At 41.7% G+C, this 18,831-nt stretch overlaps 2 protein-coding genes and 1 long non-coding RNA gene across 23 annotated transcripts in view; 1 reads left to right on the forward strand and 2 right to left on the reverse strand.

The window, feature by feature from the left end:
* Nucleotides 1-18,831, reverse strand: part of LOC112131566 (ribosomal protein S6 kinase beta-1-like) — a 252,973-nt gene that overhangs the window by 64,881 nt on the left and 169,261 nt on the right. The window lies entirely within an intron of this gene.
* On the forward strand, nt 38-12,993 carry LOC129051348 (uncharacterized). 4 transcript variants are annotated; one of them, XR_008515521.2, is made up of 4 exons: nt 38-141; nt 766-804; nt 10,316-10,458; nt 12,871-12,993. It is a non-coding gene; the product is annotated as an uncharacterized LOC129051348 (long non-coding RNA). The 4 variants fall into 4 exon arrangements; XR_008515522.2 differs by having other exon boundaries at nt 42-137; XR_010138270.1 differs by having other exon boundaries at nt 46-141; nt 12,876-12,992.
* LOC100458084 (14-3-3 protein epsilon-like) lies at nt 2,414-17,354 on the reverse strand. Of its 3 annotated transcripts, none has more exons than XM_063718668.1 (4): nt 16,980-17,354; nt 15,665-15,864; nt 12,911-12,989; nt 2,414-2,539 (listed from the first exon to the last, which is right to left on the reverse strand). In XM_063718668.1, the coding sequence occupies exons 2-4, from the start codon at nt 15,860-15,862 to the stop codon at nt 2,472-2,474; spliced, it is 345 nt and encodes a 114-aa protein (XP_063574738.1). In that variant the 5' UTR covers nt 15,863-15,864; nt 16,980-17,354; the 3' UTR covers nt 2,414-2,471. The 3 variants fall into 3 exon arrangements, with proteins under 3 accessions (XP_063574738.1, XP_063574739.1, XP_063574737.1); XM_063718669.1 differs by having other exon boundaries at nt 12,883-12,989; XM_063718667.1 differs by lacking the exon at nt 2,414-2,539 and adding an exon at nt 11,759-12,077.

Below are 18,831 nucleotides of genomic sequence, written 5' to 3' on the forward strand. Positions count from 1 at the left end.
CAGTGACATTCTGAGGTCATGGCACGCATCACAATGGGGCCTTGCCCGGGTCAGCAGGGCCCATAGTCAGGGTCCTCCACGGCCTGAGGCGTCAACATGCCTGCCTGCGATGTGTTTGTGCACGTGCGTGCACACGTGTATGTGGGTAAACACGTCTGTACACGTGTGTGTTGCTTCTCTGGCCAGGCCCGGCTGCCCCACTCATGTGTGCACCCAGTTCCTCATCACTGTCACCCCCGAGGCCCAGGGCCAGCATCAGAGCATCCATGGGTGCTCCCTAACTTCAGCCCTCCCTGCCCAGGGTGGTCCTGGGATACACATAGGGGTGGAGGGAAGTGACTGCTGCTGTTGGATCTCAGAATACAAAAGCTAATACTATTACCTACTGGTCTTTTTAGTGTCTCTAATGGTATCACTTCTTCATTTGTGATATTTTAACTGGGTATTTCTCTCCATGACCCTTGGATATTCTAGCCAGAGGATCCTGTGGGGGAAGTGCCGGGCACACACTAGGGGCTCACTCTTCTAGACATGTTATCTAAAACCTGGTTCAGCTGTCCTTCCACGCAGGGCCTAGGGGAGGCCAAATTCCAGGGTCCAGAAAGAGCTTGGGATAAAATGAAACTTCAAGGGGACGGCTTTGACCTGGGCTGAGTCTGCCTTTGCCATCCAACTGGAGTCTCAAGTCCTGTGTTAGTTTCCTAGGGCTGTTTTACAGTACCACAGACCGGGCACCTTTAACAACAGAATGTTACTGTCTCACAGTACTGGAGGCCATGGGTCCAAGATCAAGGTGTCATCACGGTGAGTATTCCTTTTCCACTGGACTGTTGATACATTCTTAGAAGGTTTTTGGTTGCTGTTCATGTTAATTTCTCTTCCTTTCTGCAATTGTTCTCTTTCAGTACTCCTTGATGTTTTTCTTCTTGAAGATGTAGCTAGTTAATTTTGTATTTTAAAATTCTTCCCCTCACCCCAAGAACTTCTGCCTTTATAATTGGCTCCCTCTTCATATTTATTTTATACAAGATATGTGGCTGATTACATTGTTTCTGTCTGTACAGATGGAGAGTTAAGGAATAAAGAGGACAGACAGACTAGATTACCTCAAACACTGAAATGCTATGATTTGTCCGAAGTCATACACGCATTATCTGACCAGACGTATGTGCTTTTTCTCTAGAAGCATTTTGTCATTTGGAATCAGATAGGTCTTCTGAATCTACCTTAATGAAATTGACAACTTTCAGAGGTTTTCAGTGGTGAAGAGAAACTTGGACAAGGAGATAACTTCCACGAACAGAAAAAGCCTCATCTCTTCTGGATTCCTTTAATGCCAGTGGTCGTCACCAGGGGCAGATTAGCCACCTTTTCCCCAGGCTGGGACCTCCACCTTCTCCTCTACAGGTGTATCACCTTAGAAATCTTCTGCATCTCACTGTCACCCAACACATTTTCTCCTTCCAAGCCTCTGCAGTCTCATGAGTTTGTCTGTATTTTTCTTCTCATAACCTACCTTGTTACCCTAGCCAGCCTGGATCTCATAGGAGATTAACAGAAATACTCCCAACATTGGGCCTTTCCTGTGCCCCTGTCTTCCTGCTGTATCCTGGCAAAATGCCAGCCCAATCCACAATCTGTTGTTCTACTTCTGTATCTGAGGGCTAAAGAAAAAGCACCTAGTCATACAGATTAACCCTGTTTTAAAGTAACTATTATGTATTTTCAACCTCATCTGAGTACTCAGCCTTGCCTGATGCCTTTTGCTCGCCCAGCCCTGTTTAGTTCTCTCATTCTCTTCAACATCTTTAGCAAATCTTCTCCTTCCCCCTTCCCCATCTTGACCTTCTTGTCTCTTCACCTGATACAGAGGTTCTTAGCTCCTACTTCATCGAGAATTTATGGTTTTGCTCTCTTCTATAAATTGACCTATAGGAGTATCCCTCTTTACCCATTTCCTATGGTTTTCAGGGGATGGAATATTTGTCCTGAGAAGGCCAATACATCCGTGGGACAGGTGTCTCTATCCCCATTTGCTACATAAGTATTCGACTTCAGCCATCCGGTACACTGGCTCTGTCTCTGGTTTCACCTGCTGTCTCTGTGTCAGCACTCATTTCCACTTTAGCCCATTGACTTCTTCCCTCACAACATTACTGAACTTGTCAATAGGCACATCAGTGATCTCCTGCATGCCAAGTCTCATGGACATTTTTCTTCATGTTGTTTGACTGCTGCTCTGCCTGACTGGATATTATAATCTCCTGTCCTTGAAACCGTAGGCTACTGTAGCACTACACTTTACTGGTTCTCCACTTACCTTCGTTACATCTCTTTTGTTTTCTTTTTTCCCGGATCCCTCCAGATGTGGCCTAGGAATCCTTTTAAACACAGTGCTCCAGGCAGAAATTAGTTGGAGGTAGTTCACAAGATGCAATTTATTTGCCATCCACCCTTGCATTTCAGCTCCATTATTTGTCCTTGCCATGCGTATCTATAAAAACACTTTCTCCTTCCCAGAGATGGCAGCTAACAAGACCTAGCAAAGAGAAATGGGAATTTTCATTCACAATTTCATAGGGAAAGCAATTGGCAAGATTATTTTACTGCCAAGGGTAATAAAATTAATGAGAGAGTTGAAGAAAGAGGCACGAATTCTGAAACTGTCTAGAACCATCTAAGAGGTAAAGCTGAGGAGTTTTATCCATATTTGTAGGCTGTGATTATTTTCATAGAAGTACTCTCTGATTTATGGGTATGTCACTGATTACCACCAGAATTGCAGATTGGGCACATTAAGCACATCAGCGTAAAAATCCTTGACATTTTGGCCAGGTGCGGTGGCTCACGCCTGTATTCTCCGCATTTGGGGATGCCGAGGTGGGCGGATCACAAGGTCAAGGGTGCGAGATCAGCCTGACCAACATGGTGAAACCCCGTCCCTACTAAAAATACAAAAGTTGGCCAGGTGTGGTGGCATGTGCCTGCAATCCCAGCTACTCGGGAGGCCGAGGCAGGAAAATCGCTTGAACCTGGGAGGTAGAGGTTGCGGTGAGCCAAGATCTCACTGCTGCACTCCAGCCTGGGCAACAGAGGGAGACTGTCTCAAAAATAAAATAAATCAAAAAAATCCTTGACATTTTAAAAATACCTCTGGCAGGGTTTCAGTGTAGTCGTGATATTGAAAATATTACCATGATTTGTCAGTTTCTTAAGTATAATTTTGTTTAGTCACATGTATGATAAGAACATACAGACTTCTTGCTGGGGGCATTGGCTCATGCCTGTAATGCCTATAATCCCCACTACTCAGGAGGCTGAGTCGGGAGGATTGCTTGAGGTCAGGACTTTGAGAGTAGCCTGGACAATAGAGCAAGACTCTGTCTCTTACAGAAAACATAATCATAAATAGATTTCTTGGTTTGTGGGGTTAACTTTTTAAATTTTCCTCTCATTAATTTGCCACATTTTTTAAAAATTTTTTGAGATGGAATCTCACTGTGTCACCCAGGCTGGAGTGCAGTGGCACAATCTTGGCTCACTGCAATCTCTGCCTCTCAGCTTCAAGTGATTCTCCTGCCTCAGCCTCCCGAGTAGCTGGGACTACAGGTGTGTGTCACCACGCTCGACTAATTTTTTGTATTTTTTTAGTAGAGGTGGGGTCTCACCGTGCTAGCCAGGATGGTCTCGATTTCCTGACCTCGTGATCTGCCTCCTCGGCCTCCCAAAGTGCTGGGATTACAGGCGTCAGCCACCATGCCTGGTCTAATTTACCACTTTTATCTGACTAAGATACCTTAACTTTATTTATTCCTTGGATTGGTAATATAGTGAAATGATTAGGGCAGGGTTTTGAAACCAGAGAGATCTGGGTTCAAATCCTGGTGTTGGCTGTAGATGTTGGGGGCAATGGCCTTAAATCCTCTGACTTTCCAGTGATTTTCCAATGGGTAAAATAACCCTTACATTGTGGAATGTTGCAAAGATTAGAGAGGATGCATATAAAATGTTTACCTATTACAGTGCTTGATATGTAGAAGATGAATTCTAAAATTACACCAACCCATTTTGCCCATTGCGGCTTTAGAATAGAAAAGTATACTCATACATTAGAATTGTGCACCTAGAGCTAAGTGACTCCAGCCCTGTGAAACCCTTCGATGCCAAAATGGCGTGTAGGACTAGATAGATGAATGTCACCTGACCATGACTGTCTATTAAAACTCACTGTGTTGGGCCGGGCGTGGTTGCTCACACCTGTAATCCCAGCACTTTGGGAGGCCGAGGTGGGTGGATCACGAGGTCAGGAGATGGAGACCATCCTGGCTAACACGGTGAAACTCCGTCTTTACTAAAAATACAAAAAATTAGGCGGGTGTGGTGGCGGGCGCCTGTAGTCCCAGCTACTAGGGAGGCTGAGGCAAGAGAATGGCGTGAACCCGGGAGGCGCAGCTTGCAGTGAGCCGAGACCGCGCCACCACACTCCAGCCTGGGCGACAGAGCGAGACTCGTTAAAAAAAAAACAAAAAACAGAAAAAACCAACCAAACAAAAAAAACACCTCACTGTATTTTATTATTATTATTTTCGAGATGGAGTCTTGCTCCGTCGCCCAGGCTGGAGTGCAGTGGGGTGCAATCTTGGCTCACTGCAACCTCTCCCTCCCAGGTTCAAGGGGTTCTCCTGCCTCAACCTCCCGAGTAGCTAGGATTACAGGCACCTGCAACCACGCCCAGCTAATTTTTTGTATTTTTAGTAGAAATGGGGTTTTCCCATGTTGACCAGCCTGGTCTCCAACTCCTGACCTCAGGTGAACCACCCGCCTCGACCTCCCAGAATGCTGGGATTGCAGGCATGAGCTACCGGGCCTGGCCAGATCTGAAATACGTTTGATGCCAGGGTAGCCTTAGTGGAGTGAAACTCTTATTAACAATGACAGTATTTGAAAAATATGAGAGATACTATCATCAGAACGGAATGACCTTTCTCAGGAATGGTTTTATCCTAATTAAGTAATGATCAGAGTCAGGTGAGGTGGCTCCCACCTGTTATCCCAGCACTTGGGGAGGCTGAGGTGGGCGGATCACTTGAGGTCAGTAGTTCAAAACCAGGCTGGCCAACATAGTGAAACACCGTCTCTACTAAAAAAACAAAAAAGTACCGGGTATGGTGGGCCGTGCCTGTAATTCCAGCTACTTGGGAGGCTGAGGCAGGAGAATTGCTTGAACCCCGGAGGCAGAGGTTGCAGTGAGCCAAGGTCGTGCCACTGCACTATAGTCTGGGTGAGAGCAAGACTCCGTATCAAAAAAAAAAAAAAAATCCAATTATAACATCTGTGAATGGAATAATTTGTAGACTCTTGGCATTCAAGAATTTGATGTTAGCTTTCTCGACTATTTATGAACAGTAAATGTTCATGATGCGGACGTTCTGTTGAGATGGACACTTGAACGCTGTGTGCGGTGGAGGCGAGGTTGAGGACGTCGCTTGGCGGATGAGTAAGCCTCACCCATCTGGACAGCAGCATTTACACTTCAACTTTACTTTTAACTTCATATTTGCTGCTCGTTGTTATTTACGTGGTAACTAGCATGAATGATTCACTTACACACATACGTATTCTTTGTCTCTTTGTGAAATATTACACCAAGGAGAAAACACCATAGTCCCCAGACACAGTGCTCTTCAGTGCAAACGTGGGAAGTTTACGGAAGAAGCTCTCTGTCAGTGACAGCCATAAACTTTGGAATATGCAAAGATCTTGAAGTATATCTCTCATACCAGGGACTTTTGTACAGTAGAGAATTGAAATTTGAGCTTATGAGAGCTGGTAGCATTGGATTTTTTTGCTTTTTGTCTATCAATCCATTCATGGGTTTTTTTTGTTTTTTTTTTGTTTTTTTGAGATGGAGTCTGGCTCTGTCGCCCAGGCTGGAGTGCAGTGGCCCGATCTGGCTCACTGCAAGCTCCACCTCCCGGGTTCACGCCATTCTCCTGCCTCAGCCTCAGGAGTAGATGGGATTACAGGCGCCTGCCACCACACCCCGATAATTTTTTGTATTTTTATTAGAGACGGGGCTTCACCGTGTTAGGCAGGATGGTCTCAATCTACAGACCCAGTGATCTGCCCGCCTGGGCCTCCCAAAGTGCTGGGATTACAGGTGTGAGCCACCGCCCCTGGCCACCATTCATGGGGTATTTTAAGATTTCATGTCAAAGCTCCGTTTGTCTCAGATGGTACAATTGTCTGCCATGTTGAAATAGGTGGTAACGCAAATTAATATTACCCCAAAACAAGACTTTGTTTATTTTTTATTTTGAAAATTTTTTTAAATTATACTTTAAGTTCTGGGATACATGTGCAGAACGTGCAGGTTTGTTACATGGGTATACGTGTGCCATGGTGGTTTGCTGCACCTATCGACCTGTCGTGTAGGTTTTAAGCCCCGCGTGCATTAAGTATGTGTCCTAATGTTATCCCTCCCCTTGCCCACCATCCCCTGACAGGCTCTGGTGTGTGATGTTCCCCTCCCTGTGCCCATGTGTTCTCATTGTTCAACTTCCACTTATGAGTGAGAACGTGTGGTGTTTGGTTTTCTGTTCCTGTGTTGGTTTGCTGAGATGATGGTTTCCAGCTTCATCCATGTCCCTGAAAATGACATGAACTCATTCTTTTTTCTGGCTCCATAGTATTCCATGGTGTATATGTGCCACATTTTCTTTATGCAGTCTATGCTTGATGGGCATTTGGGTTGGTTCCAAGTCTTTGCTATTGTAAATAGTGCTGCAATAAACATATGTGTGCATGTGTATTTATAGTAGAATGATTTACGATCCTTTGGGTATATAGCCAGTAATGGGATTGCTGGGTCCAATGGTATTTCTGGTTCTAAATGTCTTAAAATATCCTCTAAAGTAGATTTCAAAATACAACATACATGAGTCTGCAGGACACCTGCTCACAGAAGGCATCTGTAATTTATAGGAAGATGATGCTGACACTAGCTTAACCATGCATTTAGCACACCTCAGTTACAGTGAAAATCCAATTTTGTGCAAAAAGTGGGAAATAAATGGAGGCGTGTTTTCTTTATGAGACTTTATTTGATTTTTGTACATAGAAAATTGTTTTATTACATGTAAAATATAATTTAAATTGGTCACTGTGAGGAATCACCACACTGTCTTCCATAATGACGGAACTAATTTACACTCCCACCAATGGTGTAAAAGCGTGCCTGTATCTCCACATCCTTTCCAGCATCTGTTGTTTCCTGACTTTTTAATGATCACCATTCTAACTGGCATGAGATGGTATCTAATTGTGGTTTTGATTTGCATGTCTCTAATGAGCAGTGATGGTGAGCTTTTTTTCATATATTTGTTGGCCACATAAGTATCTTCTTTTGAGAAATGTCTGTTCATACCCTTCACCCTCTTTTTGATGGGGTTGTTTTTTTTCCTTATAAATTTGTTTAAATTCCTTGTAGATCCTGGATATTAGACCTTTCTCAGATGGATAGATTGCAAACATTTTCTCCCATTCTCTAGGTTGCCTGTTCTCTCTGATGATATATATATATTTTTTTGCTGTGCAGAAGCTCTTTAAGTGTTTATTTTAATATTTAATTTTTTAATATTTGTGTAATAGTGTCCAGTTTTACCAAGGATCTACATAGGAGCTTTTATGCAGAACTCATTGTTCTTCACTAAGAGCTTGTTAGTCCAGTAGTAAAATCAAATCCATCTTCAGCTGCTATGTGGCTTTGTTAAACAGTTAAACTTGAGTTGGAGATGCTCTGCCGTAGGGAGGAATTTTCGCTCCCCAGATGTGTTTGTATATAATATAATGTATTTTTCCCCTTTCCCCTGTGGAAACTTTGTGGAAAGATTATTTCAGTGTCAACCCTGATTGATATTTTAGTAATCGAACAAGTGCCTGTTACTCCTTTATTCATTCATTTATCAAGTGCTTAATGGGTGTCTTCTGGGTGCCAGACACTGCATTAGACTCTGGGGAATCAAAGATGAATCACACTTAGTCTCTACCCCCTGGGAATTTATTCTGGTTAGAGAAATTGTAAACACATAATCATGATCCTATGGGATATTTTTAAAGTATGAAATGAGATAATGTGTGTGAAAAAGCTTTGTAAGCTTTACACATTTAAGATTTTTTCTCCAGTGCATAGCATGATGCCTGACATATTTTAACTGCTCATTACACTCTTGAATGAACTGGTGAAGAGCCAAAAGTTATGAGAGCATAATACTAGAGTGTAGATGGATTAGTTCTGCCTGGATAGACAGGAGGGACGCGGAGGCTTCCAAGAATGTAACTTTTGAACTGGACTTGGAAATGTAAGTTGTTTATGTTAAGAATCGAGAAAGGAGGTTCTGGGGGGGCAGCTATCAGTCGTTAAAGTGCCTAGATTTAGATGAACCGCGTATCTACAGGCTTATGCAGTTTACAAGATGCTTTTGTTTACAGTATCTCTTTTGAGCCTTATGACAGGTCCATGAAGTGAGTTCATACAACCAAGAGAAGCTTTGAATAGATCCTGGGTTCTAGGGTGTAAGAGACAGCATCTGGCCAGTTTATTCTTTACAGTTTCACGAATGTTATGATTGCCAATATTATTGTATTTCTATTATTATATTTGTGAAAGCATGGTTTTCTGAGTTACAAGTATATGAAAGACAGATGTATACATGTAATAAAATGTATGGTTTTCTTTTTTTCTTTTTCTTTTTCTTTTTTTTTTTTTGAGACAGAGTCTCGCTGGGTCCCAGGCTGGAGTGCAGTGGTGCGATCTCAGCTCACTGCAATCTCTGCCTCCGAGGTTCAAGCAACTTTCCTGCCTTAGCCTCTCAAGGAGCTGGGATTACAGGTGCCTGCCACCATGCCTGGTTAATTTTTGTATTTTTGTTAAAGACAAGGTTTTGCCATGTTGGCCAGGCTGGTCTCAAACTCCTGACCACAAGTGATCCTCCTGCCTCAGCCTCCCAAAGTATTAGGACTACTGGTGTGAGCCACTGTGCCCAGCACATCTTGGCACCCTTTTCAAAACTCACCTGGCCACTGACATGAGGGTTTGTTTCTGGGCCCTCTATTCCACCCCATTGATCTCGATGTCTGTCCTTATGCCAGTATCACAGCTTTCGGTTTTTCTTTTCCTTTTTTTTTTTTTGAAACAGAGTCTCACTCTGTCACCCAGGCTGGAATGCAGTGGTGTGATCTTGGCTCACTACAACCCCTGCCTCCTGGGTTCAAGTGACTCTCCTGCCTCAGCCTCCTGAGTAGCTGGAATTACAGGTACATGCCACCATGCCCAGCTATTTTGTATTTGTAGTAGAGATGGAGTTTCACCATGTTGGCCAGGCTGGTCTTGAACTCCTGACCTCAAGAGATCCACCCATCTTGGCCGCCCAAAGTGCTGGGATTACAGGTGTGAGCCACTGCACCTGGCCTGTTTTTTTTTTTTTTTTTTTTTTTTTTTTTTGAGACAGAAGTCTCACTCTGTTGCCCAGGCTGGGGTGCAGTGGCATGATCTCAGCTCACTGCAAGCTCTGCCTCCCGGGTTCACGCCATTCTCCTGCCTCAGCCTCCCGAGTAGCTGGGACTACAGGTGCCTGCCACCACGCCTGGCTAATTTTTTTGTATTTTTAGTAGAGATGGGGTTTCACTGTGTTAGCCAGGATGGTCTCGATCTCCTGACCTCGTGATCCACCTGCCTTGGCCTCCCAAAGTGCTGGGATTACAGGCATGAGCCACCATGCCCGGCCAAGTTCTCCAACTCTTTTCTTCTTTTTCACAATTGTTTTGATTATTCAGGGAGGGTGACTTGAAATTCCCTATGAGGTTTAGAACAAGTTTTCTATTTCAGAAAGAAAATCAGACATGCCATTGGAATGTTCAGAAGGATTACATCGAATCTGTAGATTGCTTTGGATAGTCTTGACATCATAACAATATTAAGTCCTCCTTCATAAACATAGGATGTCTTTCATTTATTTATGTCTTCTTTAATTACTTTCAGCAAGGTTTTATCATTTTCAGTGTATGAGTCTTTCACTTTCTTGGATAAACTTATTCTAAAGTGCCTTATTCTTTTTGATGCTACTATAATGCTATTCTTTTCTCTGGAATGTTTATTGCTATTGTATATAAATGCAACTGATTTTTGCGTGTTGATTTTGAATCTTGTAACTTTGCTGGATTGGTTTATTTGCTCTAACAATTTTTTGTAGAATCCTTATGGTTCTTTACACAGAAAATCAATAGGCAAACAGAGATAATTTTTCTTCTTGGCCAGGTGCAGTGGCTCATCCCTATAATCCCAGCACTTTGGGAGGTGAAGTCAAGCTGATAGCTTCAGTCCAGGAGTTCGAGACCAGCCTGGCCAACATAGTGAAACCCCATCTACTAAAAATACACACACACACAAAAATCAGCCAGGTGAGTTGGCACGCACCTGTAGTACCAGCTACTTGGGAGGCTGAGGCAGAAGAATCGCTTGAACCCAGGAGGCAGAGGTTGCAGTGAGCTGAGATCGCACCACTGCACTCCAGCCTGGGAGACAGAGTGAGACTCCATCTCAAAAAGAAAAAAAAAAAAGCAATATCAACAAAGCAAAATGACAGCCTACCAAACAGGAGAAAATACTCACAAAGAGATTACTATCTGGAATAGATAAAGAACTCCAAACACTCAAACTAAAAAACAAATTCAAAAATGGGCAAAAAGGCCAGGTGCAGTGGCTCATGCCTGTAGTCCCAGCATTTTGGGAGGCTGAGGCAGGAGGATCACTTTGGGCCAGGAGTTCAAGACCAGCCTAGACAACATAGTGAGACCCTGCCTCTACAAAAAAAATTTAAAAATGAGCCAGGCATGGTGGCACGAGCCTCTAGTGCCAGCTACTTGGGAGGCTCAGGCAGGAGAATCACCTGAGTCCAGGAAGTTGAGGCTGCAGTGAGCTATGATTGCACCACTGCAGGGACAGAATAAGATCCCATGTCTTAAAAAAAGTAATTATCTGTTCCACTTCCACTCCCAGGTGGAATTGAAACAAGAACTCAAGCAAATAGTGCACCAATGTTCATAGCAGCATTAGTCACACAATAGGAAAAGGTGAAAAGAAACTCACTGTCCATCAAAAGTTCAATGGCTAAATGATGTGTGAAAAATACATAAAATGGATTATTATTCAGTCATAAAAAGGACTGAAGCTCTGATCCACGCTTAATATTAATGAAACATTGAAAGCATTATGCTAACTGAAATAAAGACAGCTACAAGGCACAAATATTATATGATCCCACTTCTACGAGGTATCTAAAATGGGCCAATTCATAGGGACAAAGTAAAATAGAGGTTACTGGCAGCTGGGGAGGGGGAAATGAAGAGTTATTGTTTAATGGCTATAGTTTGTTTTGTGTGAGTGAAGAAAAAGTTTTCACATAGTGGTGGTGATTACACAACACTGTTGATGTACTTGGGGCCACTGAACTGCACATTTCAAAATGGCTATAATGATCAATTGTATGTATATTTTGTCACAACTTTTTAAAAGTAAAATGTTATGTACATATAAATATTCCTTAAATTTGTATCTACATTATCAAAAACTGGGAACAAGCTGAAGTATAAAAGGGGGAACAATTTAACACATATCAGTAAGAATGAAACTTGTTTATGCTAAAACAGAAAATATAAAATGATGTTTGCTAGGAGAATAACTATTAAAAACATGCCCCCAAAGACTGAACACTAATATACAAAAATTAAGATAATTCTATTATAATTTTCTCTCATTTCCTTCCTCTAGTTATATTAACATGTTAGATTTCTTTTCAGTCTACTAACAACAACCATATGCCACATCAAAAGAATTATCCTGACTGCTGTGCTACTGGGTTGAGATAGGTCTGTTTTAATACAAAGCAGCTTCAACTAAGAGCCGTAAGAATTACTACGCAGCCAAGCCTACAAAGGCAGTCCCAAGAAACAAGATGGAACACTCAAATAGCTATCCTTCACTTTCACACTGACAGCTTGTGTTCTTCCCCACAGCTTACCTGCAGGCAGGGTCAGGGAAATTCAGAATTTCACAGGAGAATATGGAAAAATGGAGAGCAAGACATAAGTGAATGGGATGCACTGGTGAAATTTCTCTTACTGCAATATCACTAGCAGCTTTGTAAGCCACCAGGCTGTTCTCTGCTGCTTCCTTCCTGTCATTTCCTGTGGCAAATTCTGCCAGACACCTGTGGTAGTCCCCTTTCCTAGATTTAAACCAGGAACAATGAGTTTTAAAGTAAAATAGCTAAAATTGTTCTATATAATATAAAATATGTGACAAAAATATATGTAACAATTAACAAGTGTACTTCAATAATTTTAAACACTCTCAAGAATATTTGGCTTCATTTCATTTTTTTTCTTAGACATTTCATACTATTTTCCTTATTAAATATAATCAAAAATCCCACAGAAATTAACTGAGGAACCTCTAAATATCAACAAAACTATCGCTTGATAGACTGGAATTAAACAAGCAAGTGGTTCCAAGGAATGGCACAAGTGTATTAATCATAAAATAAAATTTCTACATGAAACATTCAGCCAGCACTGTGCAATGTGTGGCCGTTTGGGGGAGGGGAATGAGATAGGTCCCATGAAAGCAAAGCAATATAAATAAGTAAAGCAAAAGCTAATGCATTTTTATAATAGCCTGACCATCTTTTTATTCCAACATCAACTATCCTTCTAACATTAAACAATTATTCGTAAATAAAAGTTGGAAACCTACATAGAAGAAAGTCATGATTCTAAAAAGGCCAACTTCTAATGTTACATTTTCCTTTCTAGTATAGAACCTACATTTCATAATAGAAAACCTTGGACTTGCCAGTGGTAGCTGCTGGAATGAGGTGTTTGTCCAGTGCATCCAGAACGTCGCCACGGATTAACTTTAGCTCAGTCTCAACCTGAAAAAATAAAAATAAATTTTAAAAAATCAGACTGTTTCAGTCTAGAAATTCTGTAAATTTATTACACATTCTATTTACCTCTGGTTTTGAGGAAGAGAACTTAGTATTAAAGAGAATTCGTATCCCTCTCCAAACTCCCTTCTTCCCTTTTGACACAAAGGCAGAGAAAAGCTGCCTCTCAGTTATCAAAAGTATCTTTTGCTTTCTGCACGCAATTAAGTGCTACACACACACCACCCCCTACCCCAACACCCCCTCACAATCCAACTACAAAATCAGCAATGACTGAAACTGAACACTGATGCTACTTGGTAAACGCTGGTCAATTACATGAATCTTTCACAAGGTAGCAACTATTGTGTCCATTTACTTGGGAAAACAGAACCTAAGACATTTGCTCAAAGATCATCCCCTTAAAAGGACTTAATAAGCAGAGCTAGGATTTGAAGCCAGGCAGGGTGCAAGTGGCAGAACAAAATTCAGACCCAGGCAGTTTGCCTTCAGTACTTACATTCCTAACAACGTTGAACAGGCAATCCCTTTAGTGGAAGAGATCCAAAACTAGTTAAGATACCAAAAATCTATGGACCAAAAAAACTATTGCCACTCATCTCTATTCATTTATAATGCTGAAAATGTACAGCACCTCTAAACGCACATACCCAGCTTGCTTCCTTTTTTTTTTTTTTGAGACGGAGTCTTGCTTTGTCCCTCAGGCTGGAGTGCAATGGCACCATCTCAGCTTACTCCAAGCTCTGCCTCCCAGGTTCACACCATTCTCCTGCCTGAGCCTCCAGAGTAGCTGGGACTACAGGCGCCACAACCATGCCCCGCTAATTTTTTTTACTTTTTGTATTTTTTGTATTTTTAGTAGAGACAGGGTTTCACCATGTTAGCCAAGATGGCCTCGATCTCCTGTCCCCATGATCCTCCCACCTCGGCCTCCCAAAGTGCTGGGATTACAGGCATGAATCACTGTGCCCGGCTGCTTGCTTCCTATTTTCTATGAACACATGGTACTACCATTGAACCTTTCTAGGTTCCTCTCATGCCCCTGGAACCTCCTTTCCACTGTAAAACATTCTCTCACTCTTTCTTCCATAATTGCATTCTTTTCTTAGCTAAGCAAAAGTGTTTTCTGAATCAACTATCTCCATGATGACTTTTCAGATAGAGACTGCTGTAGGAGACGAAAGGTTTCCATGTTCTCCTAGCTCCTCACATACTCAATGACTGCTCTCCTGTTACTTACTCCAAATCCTTCCTCCTCACAAGCCGATATTCTACATTCCATTTCTCAGTTTCTGTCATCAACAGCTCTCTGGGCCATTCTCCTACATTCAATGACTATCTACAGCCAACCTATCCAATACCTGAGATCACACCAAGGTATGGTGTGGCCACGTTCCATTCAACAGAGTTCTTTGCTTTCTACTCCAAGACTTGCACATGTCCATACCCCTAACTGTGCTGCTCCATACTAGAAGTCTTACACTGTAATGCTCCACTCTTGGCTGTGGCTTCCTCTTTTAGTTCTTTTTCTCTTCTTGTTTCTACTTAGGGACTCATCAAGACATCTCCTCCCTCCCTCCCTCCCTCCCTCCCCCCCCCTCCCTCCCTCCCTCCCTCCCTGCCTCCCTCCTTCCCTCCCTTCATCTAAGACATCCAGACTGGAACTTTTCACATCTTCTCCCAATGTATCAGTTGCTCTCTTTGCTTCCTGCTTCCCTTTCCTAGCTAGCCCAAGTCCCACAGTGTAGCTCATGGACTTCTTTCTTCAGCACTTTCAACTTTCTCACTTCCTCATTCCTCCAGGACACAAAACTTGTCTATTGGTCATCGAAATTCTTTGACCCAACACATTTCATGGTAATGGTAACATCAACCCCAGCTTACAACTTTATTTTTAGGGACAGGGTCTCACTTTTTTTTGCCCACTACTGCAGCTTCCAGGAGAAAAAGTTATTCACCTCTGCCCTGAAATATTCTGTAGCCTAATCCAAGAGAGCAAAAGATAATAACCTACCAAGATATAAAATGTGTACTACATATACCATCAAGTGAGTACTAGGCTGTGACCTCAAATGCCAATGACTATGGCCAAATTACTGGCAGACATACCCTGAGAACTAAGCCAGACACTCAAAAGAAACAAGCCTCCCTTTTCACAGACATTTTCTAAAACTATAAAAATAAAAGGCAAAAATTAGGACATATTCAGGTGACAACAACTTCCTTCCCCCTGACAATTTATGTTGTATAAAACCTAAAGATTAAAAACTATGACATTGGATAAAAAAGAAAACCCTGAGTCTTTCAATAAAAAGAAGAATGGAACAAATTTAACCAAAAACACTAATCATTTTTCTTGAAAATACAGTAGTTCCCTTTTATCTGAGGGGGATCTATTCTGAGACTCCCCAGTGGATACACTGAAACCATGGATAATGCCAAACCTTATATATACTATGTTTTGTTCTATACATACACATTCATGGTAAAGATTAATTTGTAAACTAGGCACAGTAAAAGATTAATAACAGAACAATTATAACATACTCTAATAGAAGTTATATGAACATAGTCTCTTTTTCTCTCCAAATATCTTATTGTACTGTACCACTGGTAACTCAAACTGTGGATAAGGGGGGACTGTGGTACAACAGTCTCACCATTTGCTGGTATTTCCCAATCATTTTTTGCTTGTCTTCTCCTCCCTTGTTTCCTTCTTTCTGTTCAAGGCTGCTGATTATTCTCCAGGAGGCTCTTGTAGCTCCAATCACATTCTTATATGTAACAGATAGGAAGTTTCTCTCTTCAGCTGTCAGCTCTACATCCATCCCTGCCAATTTCTTCATTGGCTCCACCATTTCTATAAGGGAAAAGCAAAATCTGTACACCTGCAGAATTAGCACCACATGGATGCTGCCAAAGGGTTTTCTGCCTGTGTCCTCTGGAGCGGTGACATCACATCCCCCCTGGACAGGAGCCCATTAAGCAACACTTGGTGCAGTCAAGCAGTGCCACACCAGAATGTGGGGACCAGTGACTTCAGGGAGTGCTTGGCAGCAAGCCCCAAGGTCCTCAGGGTGCCCCAGGGCCTTCCTTGGAAACCGCACTGCCGTCAGTGCCCTGGCACCATGGGCCTGTGGTGAGAGTGCAGCCTGAGCGATCTACACAATGCCTTCAGGGTCGTTCTTCCATCGTCCTGGTGAGGAGCACAGCCCTGATCCATGCAGGCCTCCTGACCCACACCCTCATGTTCTCTCCCAAACACACTTTCTTGTCTGTTCAATATGGGCAGGCTGAGAAGGCTAAAAATTTCCCACATTTTTAAGTTCTGCTTCCCTTTTGATTATAAGTTCTGTCTCTAAACCATTCCTCTTTTCTTTCATTTTCCTAGAAATATTCAAGAGAATGAAGCTGCTCCTTCAATACTTTGCTTAGATATTTCTTCTGCCAAATTTCAGGTTCATCACTCGCAAGTTCTGCCTTCCAGAAAACACTAGGAGCACAATGCGGCCAAGTTCTTAGTCACTTTACAAGCATCACCTTTCCTCCAGTTTCCAATAACATGTTCTTCATTGCCATCTGAGACTTAATCTGAATGACTTTTCCCTTCCATATTTTTATTTTTTTAAGAGACTTGGTCTCCCTGTATTAGCCAGGTTGGTCTTGAACTCTCATCCTCAAGCAATCCTCCCGTCTCAGCCTCCCAAAGTGCTAAGATTCCAGGCATGAGACACCTTGCCTGACCCACTCCATATGCTACCAACATTCTGTCCAGCTCTCCTCTTCTGAGCCCTCACCAGAATCACCCTTCATGTTTTAAAATAAATGTTTCCTGTTGAAATGATTTTAGATATACAGAAATATTGAAAAGGCACTATAGTGTCCTCCTACACCTTCCATCCAGCTGCCCCTAATAATGACATTTTGCAGTACCGTGGCACAAAAGAAATTCAGGCCAGGTGTGGTGGCTCATACCTGTAATCCCAGCAATTTGAGAGGTTGAGGCGGGAGGTTCAGGTTCACTTGAGTCTAGAAGTCTGAGACCAGCCTGGGAAACAGGTAGACCCTGTCTCTAGAGAAAAGTCAAAGAAATTAGCCAGGCATGGTGGCGTGTGCCTAGTCCGACCTAATCAGGAGGCTGAGGCAGGAGGACTGCTGGAGCCCATGAGTTCCAGGAAGCAGGGAGCCATGATTGCACCACTGAAGAATAGAAAGGTAAATATTTGAAGTGCTACTTTATGCCACTAGGAAAAGCAAGAAGACTTTTAATCTTATACCATCAGTATTAAGGTATACAGTTTTCTAAAAATTTATCTCTGCAGTTCAATAAGAAAAAATTCCTGCACATCATATTTGATAGAGCAAATAAAGAAAAAAATTTAAAAATTAAAGGAAATGTCATTATTAGACTCATGCATTTTTCCAAGCATTACTAAAAAGCATCAAACATTTCTGTTTAAAACACTTGTACCATTGCATAATTAAGTATGAAGGTGAGAGTTATTTGAGGTGTTTAAAAGTTGGTGGTACCACATCTAATTGGTGTAGACTAGATAAAAATGACTATAAAAAATACAAATTCCATGCAAATGTAAAGATTATACAATCTTATTAAATTATTAAACAGACATTTTTTCCCAACTATCAAATGGGATAACATCATGTCTATAATTAGCAATAAGAAAATTCTATTTGCACAATCTTCGAAGTCCTTTTTTTAAATTGTATATACATCATCTCTCATTTAAAAATGAACATTTCTGTATGCTTATTACACCTAGGAAGAAATATTTTCAATCTTTTTTTTTTAAAGACAGAGTCTCGCCCTGTTGCCCAGGCTGGAGTGCAGTGGTGCAATCTCAGCTCACTGCAAGCTCTGCCTCCCAGGCTCATGCCATTCTCCTGCCTCAGCCTCCCCAGCAGCTGGGACTACAGGTGCACGCTGCCATGCCCAGCTAATTTTTTGTATTTTTAGTAGAGATGGGGTTTCACTGTGTTAGTCAGGATTGTCTCCATCTCCTGACCTTGTGATCTGCCTGCCTCAGCCTCCCAAAGTGCTGGGATTACAGGCGTGAGCCACCACGCCTGGCAAAAATTTTCAATTTTATAATCTCAAAATTTTTGTTAGTCATTAAAATAAATCAAAGCATTCGGCATCAAAGGATGTACAGACACACACTCTTAAGTAAGTCATATATGAGAACCAGAATATTAGAGGCCTAAGCTGCTCATTTCATAAGACAGGGGCCCCTTGTAGTATTTATTTTAAAAAGAAATAGCCCCATTCACAAGGGAAAGATAATAATTTAAAAATTAGAAACTAAAAGAAAAATAAAGAAGCCTTAAACCTTCAGTGTATGAATATCTACCGTTAAAAAGAATGAGAAATAGACACTCGGGACATCAGACATACTGACCCTTCAAAGGAACATGGATACAAATATGTAACAGCCAATCAGATGGTACTAACACCAAGATCCTGTGTGACAGCAAGTAGTGACCAAATCTAAAGAATTCCCAAAGTTGTATTCAAATATATTTTTATGAAGGTTTTTATGTGAGTTACAAAACAGCCCTACTTCAGTTTTACTATTTCCCAGTAAGTAAAAATGAAAATAAATAAATGGATAATAGTAATTAAACAGAAAATGAGAAACAAAGTGATAATCACAAAATGTATAATTGGTGCCAAAAATCCAATTAACTAAAGATGTTAAAAATATAAAGAGTTTCCTACAGATTAATTTTTCTGACTAAATGTATACCAACATTCACTATCAATATTAATATATATTCTTTTTTTTTTTTGAGACGGAGTTTTTGCTCA

This window comes from Pongo abelii, chromosome 19 (genome assembly GCF_028885655.2).
Source record: "Pongo abelii isolate AG06213 chromosome 19, NHGRI_mPonAbe1-v2.0_pri, whole genome shotgun sequence".
Lineage (NCBI taxonomy): Eukaryota > Metazoa > Chordata > Mammalia > Primates > Hominidae > Pongo > Pongo abelii.